This window comes from Penaeus vannamei, chromosome 39 (assembly GCF_042767895.1).
Source record: "Penaeus vannamei isolate JL-2024 chromosome 39, ASM4276789v1, whole genome shotgun sequence".
NCBI lineage: Eukaryota > Metazoa > Arthropoda > Malacostraca > Decapoda > Penaeidae > Penaeus > Penaeus vannamei.
In genome coordinates this window covers 8560078-8575077 of record NC_091587.1, presented here as the reverse complement: position 1 = coordinate 8575077, position 15000 = coordinate 8560078, and the positions used below count along the sequence as shown (strand labels likewise).

The 15000-nt window shown below is 41.2% G+C and overlaps 1 protein-coding gene across 1 annotated transcript in view; it reads left to right on the top strand.

The window, feature by feature from the left end:
• The window catches only part of LOC113816314 (1-phosphatidylinositol 4,5-bisphosphate phosphodiesterase epsilon-1-like), a gene marked incomplete in the record, with an annotated part of 183850 nt that overhangs the window by 168043 nt on the left and 807 nt on the right, over positions 1-15000 (top strand). Inside the window, 15 exon segments of the mRNA XM_070117039.1 lie at positions 1-129; positions 853-1000; positions 1623-1832; positions 2443-2561; positions 3323-3455; positions 3662-3793; positions 4372-4509; positions 4761-5008; positions 5130-5535; positions 5767-5879; positions 5993-6194; positions 6523-6629; positions 6899-7124; positions 7909-8071; positions 8785-15000. The exon segment at positions 1-129 is cut by the window's left edge and continues 50 nt beyond it; the exon segment at positions 8785-15000 is cut by the window's right edge and continues 807 nt beyond it. Coding sequence (XP_069973140.1) covers positions 1-129; positions 853-1000; positions 1623-1832; positions 2443-2561; positions 3323-3455; positions 3662-3793; positions 4372-4509; positions 4761-5008; positions 5130-5535; positions 5767-5879; positions 5993-6194; positions 6523-6629; positions 6899-7124; positions 7909-8071; positions 8785-11114 — 4804 coding nt within the window.

Genomic DNA, 15000 nt, shown 5'->3' with positions numbered 1-15000 from the left:
CGGTGGACTCATCAACATGACCAAACTCTACGATGCCCAGACGATCGTGGAGAGAATCGCCACTTTTCACCAGCACTATGTGGCCAGGTCCCATCACTTGGCACAGACTATGTTGAAAGATTCTTTGAGGTGAGTTTCATGCGTTGTTGTTGTTGTTGTTAATGTGGTGAGGAGATGTCAGGTTTAAGAAGATTAAGGATGTCGGTAGTGAAGTTTCGGAAGTCTGTTTGTCCGGATTGTGGGGAAGACTTGGGATAAATGATGGATGCGGATCTCGAGAGAAGTACGTCCTCATTTTTTAAGTATGGTTCAAGGAATGTTAGATTTGGAAATAAATAATGTATTGAAAACTTAGAAATATCTCCATTTTGAGCGTGATGAAAGGCAGAGTCAAAATAAAGTAAAGAAGAAAAAATAATCAAAATCTTTTATAAGCTTGCTCCTTTTCTTGTATGATTAGCACTGAAGACAAACAGTATCTCAAAATAGATATATGTATGTATATATAAAAAGAATATATATATATATATATATACATACATACATACATACATACATACATACATACATACATACATACATACATACATACATACATACATACATACATACATACATACATACATACATATACATATCACAAAGAATATCTTAAAAAACTGTTATTCCTCCTTTCCCATCATGGTTATCACAGAAGACAACTAGTATCTCAAAAAAAATAAATATATGAAAAATAAGAATTATCACGAAGAATATCCAAAAAAAATCCTCCTTTTTCCATCATGGTGAGCACCTAAGACACAAAAAATATCACAAAGAATATCTAAGACTCAGATCTTCCTCCTTTTCCAGCATGGTGAGCACGGGAGACCAGGAAGACGAGGCAGGCAGCGGCGAACTGGAGGATTACCGTCCCGTTCAACCGCTGAGCAACGACCACGGGGTCACCCTCATACCCCTGCCCAAGTCGACAGTGGGACTTAATCTCCACACACTCCAGGTTAGAGGCTCCGGCACAGTGGAATAGAATAGGTTGATAGGTGAAGATGTAGAGGCCCTTGCACTGTGAACGAGAATATGTAAATATGTGAAATATGTAGAGAGGTTAGAGGCTCCGGCACAGTGGAATAGAATAGGTTGATAGGTGAAGATGTAGAGGCCCTTGCACTATGAACGAGAATATGTAAATATGTGAAATATGTAGAGAGGTTAGAGGCTCCGGCACAGTGGAATAGAAAAGGTGGATATGTGAAGATCTAAGGATGTAGAGAGATAAGTTAGAGACTCATGCACAGTGAAGGAGAATATGCAAAGAGAGGTTAGAGGCTCTTACATAGTAGAATAAAATATACAAATATGGAAAAACTTGAGGATGTGTAGAGATAGGTTAGAGCCTATTTTGATTGCGACGAACCTATTTTTGTGGAAATGTTGGTTATTTTTCGACTAAAAATTTCTGCCAGTGGTTATAGTGACATCTGATTTCGAAGAGAGAAAGAGAAACTGAAAGAAAATAAGAGAGAAAATCAAAATCAGAATTAAAAAAAGAAATCCCAAGAGAAACATAACCACAGACCCTCAGACCCCTCTCTCACCCGTCCCTCTCTACCTCCTCCTTCCAGATCCTCCACCATGGTACTACCGTCGTCTACTGGGACCCTGAGAGTGGACGCAGCTGCCTCGTCTACCTTCGCCTGGAGCGCTGCAACGGGACTCTCACTTGGTGCCGTCCTCCGTGGTCAGCTCTCAAGACTGGCCACTCCTCCTCTCAGCCAGACTACATTCTCAGTGCTAACCCCGAAGACCTGGTGTCTCCTGGGCTTCTTCTTAAGGTGGGGCTCTCGTGCGGGGGTTTGGGTTTTAGAGGGGGGTAGGGGTGGGGGTGTAACGTATATATAGGTTGGTGGATAGCTTGAAAGATAGATAGATTGATTGATAGATGATATAGATAGATAGATAGATTGATTGATAGATGATATAGATAGATAGTTTGATTGATAGATGATATATATAGAGATAGATAATATAGATAGATCTATGATATATAGATAGATGATATAGATAGATCGATGATTTATCGACAGATAGTTCTCATATAGATAGATCAATGATATATCGATAGATAATATAGAGAGATCGATGATATATAGATAAATAATATAGATAGATCGATGATATATGGATAGATAATATAGATAGATCGGTGATATGTAGATAGACAGATAGAGATAATAATCTGCTAATTCGAAAGACTTTGTGTCTCCTGGAATACCTTTGAAGTTGTTTCTTTTAGTGATGTTTGATTTCAAGGAGAGTGAAAACGAATTTAAAGTATTACAATAGTCTAATGAAAATTTAAAGAAAAGAAACAAATATATTATCGTAGGATATTTTTTCTTCTCCTTCCAAATGCAAATCTAATAAATGTATGCACGATTTCAGTATTCCACATCTCCTGAACTGACGGGGGGGTCACCTGAAGAAGGTTTTGTACAAATTGCATGCCTGAAAGAGATCGAACCTGGGTCTCGTGACGTCAACTGCTCAGCTGTTGCCAGAAGGTACGTGCGAATTGGACTGTGACTTTTAGTGACCGGTCTTACTCCTTAAGTGGTGTTGTAAGGGGCTTCGTTATATGTGATGGTGTAACTGTTTTATTCGGGGATGTATGAGGGGAAAATGATTTTGATTGATGTTTTTTATTTTTCTTTTTTTCTTTTCTTCTTTCTCCTCTTTTTCTTCTTCTTTAGTGAAGGTGTGGTTGTGATCTTTTCTGTCCCTTAGTCGTTAAAAAAATAATGTTTCGTCTTGTGTGATTTTGACTTTACAAGAAATTGTGAGGTTGAATACGATGTCAGGAATACCATTTGTAATGCTTGCTGTTTTACTTATTATAAGGCGATTTTCTTGTTGAGATTTTAAGACTCAGTTCTCGTTATCGAAATCTTTTGTAAGTTTCTTATAAGGATTTTATGGCATTTTTCCTGTTCTCGTTATCAAAAGCTTTAGTAATTTTCGTGCTAGAATTTTAAAGATATTTTTTCTCTTCTAGTTATCAAAAGCTTTAATAATTATTCTCCCAGGGCCATTTTAAACTATTTACTTTTTTTCTTTTTTCTTCTTCTTTTTCTGTATCTTCATCTTCTTCTTCTGTATCTTCATCTTCTTCTTCTGTATCTTCATCATCGTCTTCTGTATCTTCTTCTTCTTCTTCTGTATCTTCATCTTCTTCTTCTTCTTCTCTATCTCCATCTTCTTCTTCTTCGTCTTCATCTTCCTCCTCGTGTTCTTCATCTCCTAATTGTCCTCCGGGATTTTCCAGATACTATTTAGACGGCCCCATCAGCTCCGACCACTGCGTCACCCTGGTCTACGGAGCCAACCTTGCAGACAACCGCCTCATGGTCTTGGTCGCCCCGCCCTCTGTCGCTAAACTTTGGTGCCAAGGATTACAGGTTCGTGCGGGGCTGGAGATGCCTCTTTTGTTTTTGGCTGATGTCGTTGAAGATAATTATTATTGTTATTTATTTGTTTTTTTGTTGTTTATTTATTTATTGTTTTAAAGATCTTTGTTGTGTGTGTTTTTTCTTTGATATATATTTTTTCTCTTTTTTAATGAATTGTTTTTTTTATGAGGGCTTTTCTTCTTTTCTTTCATTAGGTGTTGGTTCGAGCGCAGAGAAGACTGGCAAGCATAAGTGATAAGCGCCTTTGCTGGCTGAAGGAGCAATATCTTAAGCTTTACTTCGAGGACGAGGGATGCAGTGGACCAAAGCCCGCTGAGGCAATTAAGGTGAGAGAGAGCGCAGGGCAAGAGATTGTTTTAGGGTAAGGGGTGTTTTATGGTAAGAAATAGTTATATAGGCATATATATATATATATATATATATATATGTGTGTGTGTGTGTGTGTGTGTGTGTGCGTGCGTGCGTGCGTGCATGCATGCATGCACATACACACACACACACACACACACACACACACACACACACACACACACACACACACACACACACACACACACACACACATACACATACACACATACACACACACACACACACACACACACACACACACACACACACACACACATACACACTCACACACACACACACACACACACACACACACACACACACACACACACACACACACACATATATATATATATATATATATATATATATATATATATATATATATATATATATATACATATATACATATATATAATTTATGTTTCTTTTTTATTACATTGTCGTTTTCTCCCTCTTTCATTTCCATGCATTTCATTTGACGTTTCTGCAATGAAATAAAAAAGAAATCCCCTCTTTGGTTCCTCTAATATCCCCTTGCCTTGAACCCCAGATCTTCGGCGGGAGGAACTGGGGGACCTCGACCGTCGGCGGGAGCATGTCGCCCCAGGACCCCACCGCCGCCAAACGGGGCTCCGGCTCCACCAAAATCAAGAAGCTGAAACCGCAGGCCACCATGAACATTGTCAAGGTACGGTCTCGTGCGTCCGTGGGAGGGGAAGGGAAGAAAGTCGTATGTGTGTTTGGTTTTCTTGTGTAAAATGGTGGTATTGGTAATAGTAATGATAATAAATAAATAAGCGTAAAAAAGGAATATATATATTTGTATGTGTTTGATAAATAGGTATTTAAAAATAAATAAATGTTAACATGAAATAGAATAGAAACAAAATGAAATGAAACCATTGAAAGGGCCTCTCACCACTGCACCTTCTCCCCCAGGACGGCGCGCGCGTGAGCGAGGAGCTGCGCGTGGCCCCGTCGCCGGCGCTGTCCACCGCCAGCCGGAGGACGATCGCGCCGCCCGTGCACCCGTCGCCGCCGCGCTCCAGGTCCTGCGACACGACGGCCGAGCACCTGATCGGGCCGGCGACGCACCCGCCCATCCTACATTCCCCGGGCCTCGGCAGAGCGTCCTACGACCACGCCACCGGCCTCCCGTCCCCGTCGCAGCAGAATATTGGGTACAGGTTTGTAAAGGTTCATGAGGAATTCTAGAAAGAAAATGGCAATTTGTTGTTATAAGATCTGTGTGTATATTTGAAGGAGGACTTTTTAATGCGACGGTTGATGAGGTGCAACCCCCCGTAGGGAACGCAGCCGGTCGGGGGGCGCTGGCGAATTCATGACCGTGACCCCGCGGGGCGTGCGGGGGGAGCCCATCACACAGGCGGCGGCGCTGGACTTCACGGACTTCGTGGTGCTCTACAAATCGTTCAGTCTGCGCGCGAGAATCGACCTGAGGGAGCTGTTCAGAACGCTGGCCATCACCCGAAAGAGTCTCTCGGACAGTTCCCTGGAGGACCCCGTGAGTCCCGCGTCGCCCCCAAGTCCGCTGTACAGGCCGGCGCTGTCCAAGAGGACGCTCCTCACCAGAAACACCTCCTTAGATCTTCTAGTCTTCAAGAATAACTGCCACAAGAAAAAGATTTTCGACGCCATTGCAGTTGCGAGCATCGTGACCAACTGCGCAGGACTTGATAGTTCCAAAAGCCAGGTAAGGCTTAAGGAAGTTCATATTTACTTCCTTCTTAAAATCTTTGTATAATCATTCATGTAATGAAAGTTCTAATAAAGTACCCACAAATGTATGTTTTTTTATGGGTGTGTGTGTCTTTATGTGTGTTTGTCTGCATCAGTCTGTGTCTGCATTTGACTGTGCCTACGTTTGCCTGTGTCTGTGTTTAGCGGTGTCTACAGTTAGCTGATTCCGTTATATTGCTTGCAGGTCATCACAATGCAAGAGCTACGCAGGTTCCTTGAGGAACACCAAGGGGAATGTCGTTCAGATGAAGAACTTCGAAGTCTTCTCGACCGCCATGAACCTGATCCAACGCTCAGGTTTGTCCAAAGATATTTTTCCTTTCTCAGTTTAATTAATCAAGCAGCTTTATTATTGTAACATAGTTTCTGGCATGGTTCCTCGGGTAATTCCCTTTGCTTCCTCTTTACAGATCTCAAGAACTCTTGTCGTTTGAGGGGTTTGCCAGATTCATGATGGACGAGGACAACTACGCCTTCTTGGATGAGCGCTCCGTGCCTGACGAGAATGACATGACGCTGCCCCTGTCCAATTACTATATCGCTTCCTCACACAACACCTACTTAACGGGGCACCAGCTTAAGGGGGAGTCCTCGGTTGAGCTGTATAGCCAGGTGGGTGACCAAGGGACCTGTGTGGTTGAGGTCTTGGGCTCAGACAGGACAGGTGGACGATCTGTAATTCTAGAATGGCCTTTGGAATTTATGAAATGGATAGAAAGTGGGTTCTCTGATTCACAGATGAGAAAGAGATGGTTTGTCATCATAGAATGGCTTAGAAATTAACGAATCGGATAGAACGTTGGTTCTTGGACTCATAGAAGATAGGTAGTTGATTTCCAAGTACAGAAAGGTCTAGAAAGTTATAAAAGGATGGAAAATTGTTGTTTCTTGAACGTCTTATACGATTTGGTGGTTGAGAATGATGGCTCCTGCTTTTCAGGTGCTATTGACTGGTTGCCGTTGCGTTGAACTGGACTGCTGGGATGGAGACGATGGTAACCCTATGATCTACCACGGCCATACCTTCACCACCAAGATTCCTTTCAGGTTCGTATGATAGGGGCTCTGTATCAATTGAACGTTGGGATTCTGTGGCTTTTTAAATTTCTCGGTGAATTAAATAATCATAATGAATTGCGATTAATTAAGGGTAATGTGGGACACTCCTTTTCACATTGATAAGGAAGTAAACGTCTCTCTCTTTGAGCCGGTTCTTTATTGTATTCAGTTGATGCTTATATTCACCGTCGCCTCGCATTGCGATCAACACAAGATGTGTGTAACTCGAGACTAACAAGAGCACGCCTTCCATACAGAAACGTCGTGGAAACAATAAATCGCAGTGCCTTTATCACTTCTCCGTACCCCATCATCCTCTCCATCGAAAACCACTGTTCGGTTCAGCAGCAGGCAAGGATGGCGCAGATCTTCATGCAGGTCTTTGGCGAGAAGCTGGTCACCAAGTTCCTGTTCGAATCCGATTTCTCCGAGGACGTCCACCTACCGAGCCCCTCCCAGCTCAAGTACAGGATTCTTATTAAGGTGAGGATTCTTGTTGTCTGTTGTTGTTGTGAAAGGAAATTGTTTTTGTTTTCTCTTTTTGTGAAATGAAAAATTATTCTTGTTTTCTCTTGGTGCGAGATGAAGGAATGTTCTTGTTTTCTCTTGTTGAGGATGGGGAATTATTTTACTGTAACTGTTATTATCGTGGACGTGCAGTGTTTTTATCATTTTCGTCTGCAATATTTGTTCTGCTCCAGTTTGGTGTGTTTTGTTTCACTGTGTTTTTCTTTCTTTTTCTTTTTTTCATCAGTGGGGATAGATTACACACGTCACCTATAACATCTAATTCTCATATATTTTAAGATGCGGTCATGTGAAATTATATATTCTTTTCCCTAGCTTTAAAAAAAAAAACATGAATAGATCCCACAGTGCAAATCGAAGATTACACACGTCACCTATAACATTTAATTCTCATATATTATAAAATGCGAAATCATATGAAATTATATTTACTTTTCAATAACATGAAACCATGAATAGATCCCGCAATACAAAACGAAGATACACGCACGCACACAAGTTACTTCTGTGTCGTGCAATGGTTAACGTGCTGGCTTTGCAATCTTTCTGACCTGCGTTCGATCCTGTGCGCTACCAACGGATGGTAACCCTGGCCATTCCTTGCACACAGGGGATATTTAGAAGCAAAAATAAATCACAGTATGTCACAGCAAACAATATCCATTGTAACAAATGGAATTGAAACTGTCTTTCAATCTGTCCAAACACACCTTACTATGACCCAATATTTTTTCTTTAGAACAAGAAACTCGTGGCGGACATCGGCCCTGGATTGAGCGTTCGGGGGCTCTCCAACAAGCCGAGTGGTCGGACGAATTCCCTGGTGAGCAACGCGTCGACGGGGTCCCTGAATGAGGCCGAGACCGATGACGAGGACGACGATGAGGATTATGATGATGAAGGTATGGTGAGAGGATAGAGAGAGAGAAGTTCGTGGAATTGGGTATGGTGAGAGGATAGGGAGAGAGAAGTTCGTGGGATAGGGTGGAAAAGGAGGATTGTGAAAGCAGGTTTGAGTCAGAAATCGTAGTGTGGAATGGGGTGGAAAGGTAGGGATGTGAAGGTATGGTGAAAGCAGGTGTGGAACTTTGTGGAAAGGTAGAGTAAGCAGAAGTTTTAAGCGCTCGGTATATTCCGGCCATCTTCGAACGAGTGGGAGAGGACTCTACTTGGTGTCTTAGCAGACAAGAAAAAAATATTGAATAATAATATCTGAATAATAAAAAAATAGACATTGAATATTGAAGATATTTAGAACACCCAGTTCATTTTTATGTGATATCTATATTAACATACACTTTGTAAGACATGAGATAAGGGAGTAATCAGAGAATGATTAGGAAAAATGGTTTCCTCGTTAAATGCCATTTCTTTGTAATTACTGTTTTAGAGACGTTTCAGCCATAGCAGTGGGGGCAATATTGTAGGTCGACACAATGCTCTCTGAGATATGAAATATTTAGACTTCCTTTCGTGTTATCACTTCAGATTGATCAGCAAAGAATATAATGATAAATTGTGAAATATACATATAGACCCTGCGTAAGGCTTCAAATGCTGGACTATTTTTTAGCACAAAGGTAGAAATCAATGATGTGTCCCATTCCTTTTCCAGACCACAACCCCTTCGACGTGACCCACCCGGACAGCCTGTTCGAAGACGAGAAACACTGCCTAGTAATTAAGAGCGTGTCGATGGGGACGCGAACCGAGTCCCTCTCCAGCGCCGAGGGAAATCGCCTGCGGCCAAAATCTCAGAGCGACGAAAACCTGATCGACGACGACACTCCGGTCCCCAAGGTCAAGAAGCAGAGTAGTCAGATCGCGAAGGAGTTGTCCGACCTCGTCAACTACTGCCAGGCTGTCAAGTTCCACGGTTTCAATCTCGCCAGCCCGCGGGAGTCCGTCAAGGCCAAGAAGATCGGTGGGCGAAAGAGCACCGTGCAGCCGCCCATCATCACAAACACGCCCATTCTGGTCCACACGCAGATGGCTTCGGATCCTAGCCGCTTGGAGCCGATCCTGCAGCCACCCATCCTGAAAAGGCCAATGGGCGTGCATCCGTGTTACCAGTGCTCTTCGCTGAACGAGAACCACGCAAAGCGACTGTGCAGACGCCAGCCTTTGGATGTCATACAGCACACAGAGACACAGCTGATGCGCACGTACCCAGCGGCCATGCGCATCGACTCTTCCAATTTTAACCCACTCTATTTTTGGGCATTTGGTATCCAAATGGCTGCACTGAACTATCAGACCGATGACACATACTTGCATCTGAACTACGCGATGTTTGAGCAGAATGGTAGGTGTGGGTACGTTCTGAAGCCGAGAGTGATGTGGGACTACAACCATATGATGTATAGAAGATTCAATCCTTTCGACAAGGAGTTCGATGGTCTCCACGTGTTGAATCTCAAGGTTTCTGTGATATCAGGACAGTATGTTTGTGCAAATAATTTCCAAGGGAGTCCACAAGTAGAGGTCGAGATTCTTGGCATTCTTGTTGACTGTAATAAATTCAAAACCAAGGTGATTCATAGGAACTCGTTCAATCCCATTTGGAACGATACTTTTAATATAAGGGTGATGTTCAAAGACCTGGCCTTTTTGCGCCTCACGGTAACCGACACGGCGACTGGGCACACGACGGCACAGCGGATCCTGCCGCTGGGGCGTCTGCGACGAGGCTACCGCCACGTGCGCCTCCGCAACCAGCAGAACCAGCCGCTTCCCGTTTCTACGCTCTTCATTTACACGCTGATGGAGGAGGAGGAGTACGAGATCCAGCAGCTCTCGCCGAGAATGGACTTGAGCACCGACTCGGCGAAAGTGAAGGAGTCCGACGTTGAGCACCATGAAATCACACCCACAGTGCCCCTCAAAAGAAGAAAGTTCTTCGTGAAGATCCACGGCGTCGTCCCAGACGAGCCATACACGGTGATCAGTGCAACCCAAGAGTGCACAACTAGAGACGTCATTAGCAAGGCTGTGGCGAGAATAGGCAAAGGAGCTCGCCTGGAGGACTACATCCTCATTGAGGAGGTGGCCAAGGGGTGGCAGAGGAAGGGGGACAACCCCACCACGCAGCGCATTTTGGACATCAACGAGCGCCCTCTGGAGGCTCAGGCTCACTGGCAGGGAGAAGGAAAGTTTGTCCTGAAGAAGACCTCGGACGACCCGAGCACGAGAGCCTGGCTGACCACCATCATGAGCACGGCTTCGAAGGAGAAGAGGAAAAGAAATACAGAAGGAGAAATGTCCGAAGAAGCGAAGGGATGGGAAGAAGAAGATAATTTCTTGGTGTGTGTGTATAATGTGTCAGCTCAGATCCCGTACACGATTCTGAAAGCTCCGACGTCAAGCACTGCCCAGGACATCTTGGCACAGGCACTGGTGAAGGCGCGCCGCATGGAGGACCCTGCTAGGTTCGTCCTGGTCGAGGAGCTGGAATACGGCCAGCTCACGGAACTGACCGGAAGCACCACGAGTCGCCGGAAGCCACGCATTGAGCGGAGGGCGTTGCCGGACTCGGAAAACATCTATAAAGTTCAAGCCGCTTGGAAAACGCTCGGGAAGTTAGTGTTAAGAGAACGAGGTGCTGCCCTGGACGGAACCTTCAGCCGGGCGACAGCTGCTGCTTCGGCCCTGAGCTCGACGCTTTCCACCGCCATCAGCCGCGTCAGCCGCTCCAGGCACTACGAGCGGCGGCCCGTCAAGGAGACGTACAGCGACCCGAGCGCCCTCGCCGCCGCGCACGAGAACTTCCCCGACCGCAGGTTCAAGAGCCTGCACGACACGTGGCGGGCGGGAGGCGGCCCGAGTGGCGCTCACTCCGAGGGGGAAATACTCTCCGACGAAGAGCACCCGCCATCCGATCTCAGAGCCGCTGTTCACAAGCTAAAGAAAGTTTCTCTAAAGAAGTTGCAGAAAGTATGGAGATAAGTTCGGACCCGATTCTATTTTTACTGTATTTGTCACATATTAATTATTCTGAAGATAATATAGGGGGAAGAATTACTGTAGAGGTGCAAGTCTGATCCTGTTTGTTTTAAGGAATGATCTAAAGACATCTTTTGGTTTTGCTTTTTGAAGAAAGAATGAAACTCGACTATTTTTCCATTATTACGATCTCAGACTCTGGGAAGTTGAGGTTGCTTCCGAGCACGCGTTGGGCAGCGAAGTGTCCCCGTACCAAAGATTATTGTGGTTACACCATTATTAAGCTCAGGCACTGAATCATGTTCATGTACATAAAGACAGTTGACCGAAAACAGTCTTCAGGCGGCGCTAACCCATTGAAAAGCAGCAAGGTGTTCGTCCGCGTTTCCGTTGGAAGAGTCGGGGAGTACCTGTTTGTCTTCACAGTGCACTCAAGTGACTTAATACCTGCAGTTTGAAGGAGACTTTCACTCATTGTAGATAATGTTCAGTGAGATGAAGCCATCCAGTGTTTTTAATCTTACACTTTTATATCACTCTTAAATCACAGAGGACTCAATGGCTGGAGTTAAAGACTAATATAACACGCAGTTTTCTCCCCAGTACAAAGGGAGTTGTTTGTTATTGTGATTGTGATGTTGGTAATGTGTTGGTATCAGTGTCATTATTTTTTGTGAAGAAAGAACGGGTTAAGATGGCCTTACTACAAGGTTTGATTTTGGATTCAATTAGATTTTCATGTAAATATTTGTAAATACAACTTTAAAGTAATTATAACTATGTATATTGCCCTTTCAAATGAAATATTTTGCATAAATACCTCTTCTATGTCAGTGATCATAATTCATATCCATGTTGTAGTTGATGTGTTGTAGATGATGATGTGTTCCAAAGGTTTGTAGATAATGAAATAAGGTGGTTCAGCAGATAGTGATCTGGACAGTTCTATTGAAATATATATTTTTTTGTGCATATCATATATTATTAAGTAAAAGATTATGCAAAGATAAGGCTTAGTCACACTCCCGATCCTATTCAGAATTATACGTGTTTTCCCTATAGTAAAACTCAAATAGCGGTAATCCTGATAACCACACAACAGTGTTGCTGACCACTTTTTATTACAGTAAGGTGTGTTTGTCTCTTATATGAAGATGAAGTTCTACATGCTTACCTATTTAAAGATTCTTTCAATATATTCTGTAAAGATTGGCAGCAGAAATGAACATGACAGTATATTTATTATTTGCAAATTATTTGCTTTTTTGCAATTTTAAGGTATACCTATTTATTGTAAATCATTATTATTATGAAATTAAGTTAATTATATACAGCCTGCATATTGTAAGTACTAGTTATTTTGTGTTTACCAGAAGTCAGGTATCTGACTACAGTAGGGCTCCGTGCTCTATCTTACCTTTCTTTTTGAAAGAGCAGTCTGGTAATGTAATTTTGTCATTTACCACAACTTTACTTACTAAACTTGGCCAACTTATATGATGGAACAGCCCTTCCAGTAGGGGGTGCTCATTCAGTTCTCATGGCTTAGTAAGCAAAAGTTGTAGTGAATAAGATTGTAATTAAAGTTATAGATGTTATTTATAGCGTCTACTGGGGAGTCCAGTGAAGAGAAGTTCCACGAGGACGAGTTCTGTTCGAAAGTTTTAATTTCAAACCATGCTTCATTAAATTGTGTATACAGAATATAACCACTTGGAATTTGTTACAGTATTATAGCTACTTTAAAACACAATTCATATTAACATAATATCTTTATTCTCTGGTGGTTTGCAGCCCTACTGTATTTTCTCCATGGTCTTGCAAATTGCAGTCTTATAATTACATCAGTTTTGAATACTTCTAGCATCTCCTGCGAGCCCTTTCTTGAGGGACTCGCAGCCAAGATTACCTCACCTTTTCTTCACAGTCCATCCTAATTCTTAGCCAAACTGAGGTATGGCCACATCTGCTACAGTATCTAATTGATGATTCTGTGCAACACCTTCTCAGCACTAATCTGCAAGACAGTTGCTGATCATCCATATACATTGTTTATGTGGTGTGAAATCAGAACTTATTAGCATGTGAAGTAAAAAGATCTGGCTTGGTCGTGTAGAAGTAAACAAAGTATTTTTGATAACTATACTATTTTTTTAAGATGACAGCTTACTGGATTTGCATTTATCAAACTTTTTAAACAATTATTTAAATTAACTTGTCTTCCTACAAAGTTTTGCCAATTTATGAATACAAAGTTTTCATATTGATTCTTTTATGTAATTCCCAGTATCATAATTTATTCTAAAGTACAGGTGTTGTTATGAATACTCAATAGGTAATTTTCAAGAAATGACTGCAAAATCTTATATAATTTTTTAAGTTTAAAATATATTCAACAGCTGGTATTCATGTCTTTACATTCTTTTGAGTAGCTTTAAAAAAACATAATATTAATCACAGAAAAAATGCTTTTATTATATTATAAATGTGTTATAAGGAAAAAATATATATATATTAACGATTATTAATATCTCTACACAACAAAGAATCCACTTGCGCAACATCCCACTCCATTTTGCAGATCAAAATACGCATATCATGATACTAAGGAAAGATTTCTAAAAAGTATGACCATTAACATTTCAAATCTTAAATCAGTTTTACAGCCTTTCGACAATCACAGTAAAGTCATCTATTTAAGTGTTATAAACATAGTCATAAGTGTATTTCGTTAGCTAGCAAAGGATGATTCATTTATAGGTTGGACTAATGGTTAAATTTGTAGATATACAGATAACTGAGTAAATCTACTTTGTGCACATATTTACTTGGTGAACAGAGTAGCACGGAAGTAACTAAGAAGTGAGGATTTTTCAACTAGGTATCTTATCATACCTGAGAAAAGTAAAAAATAAATAAATAAATAAATAAGTACTCTGTATTGTTAATTTTGCAGCAACATATGCCTCACTTTATTTGTGTTACTCTGTCAGATATATACATTGTTAGTCAGTCTCTCTGACTACATAATAATGGTGTATATATTTAAGTACTATTCATGATGGCCATTGTTGACTAGTCTAAATTACTTGTTTCAACTGTGACACTGCTAGTCAATCTGATTTTCACTTTCCAAAAAATCACCTTAAATACAATGTAATAATCATTTCATTAATTTCAGTTGACATTTAGATGTCACATAAGAATTATTTAACTTTTTTTTTTGTTTCATAGAACAAATCAAATTATATTTGTATGGCCAGATTACATATATTAAACAGCAAATTACCAATTATACGTCATATTGTAATATGCTGTGTGTGATTTAAAGGTAATGTTCACCAAGTAATTAGTGTAACTGAATTACATACAAAATCCATATCAGTCTGCTTCAATCACCAGTTGACATTCAGTATACTACAGATATCAACACATCAAGTAAAGTGACTTATGAAATATTGTATATGAAAATACAACAAGTGATTAAGACTTGTAGTTCTTTTGTGTTCTACATACATGTCCTATTACAATATAATTCAGCTTTTCTCTTTGAACGTTGCAGTGCAATGTCTTTAATCGGGGAGTGCTACATTTTCTGTTGAGCTTTAAGAAAGTATTCAAGAAAAAAACAAATTTTTGATAGGATCATGTATAGATATCCAATAACTGTCTTTTTGCAGTACCCATTTCAGTCTCTTACACAAATACTAAAATGAAACTGGAATATGGACTTCCTATTAAAAGGACAATAGATAGATACAGTTCACACAGCACAGAAAAAATGATAAAATGTTCACATTTAGTTGTCTGAAAAGTAAATTTATTACTTTGATTGTGAAGTAGTTTTTTCCACAAAAAAGCAGTACTGTAAGATGGATGAATTTTATGT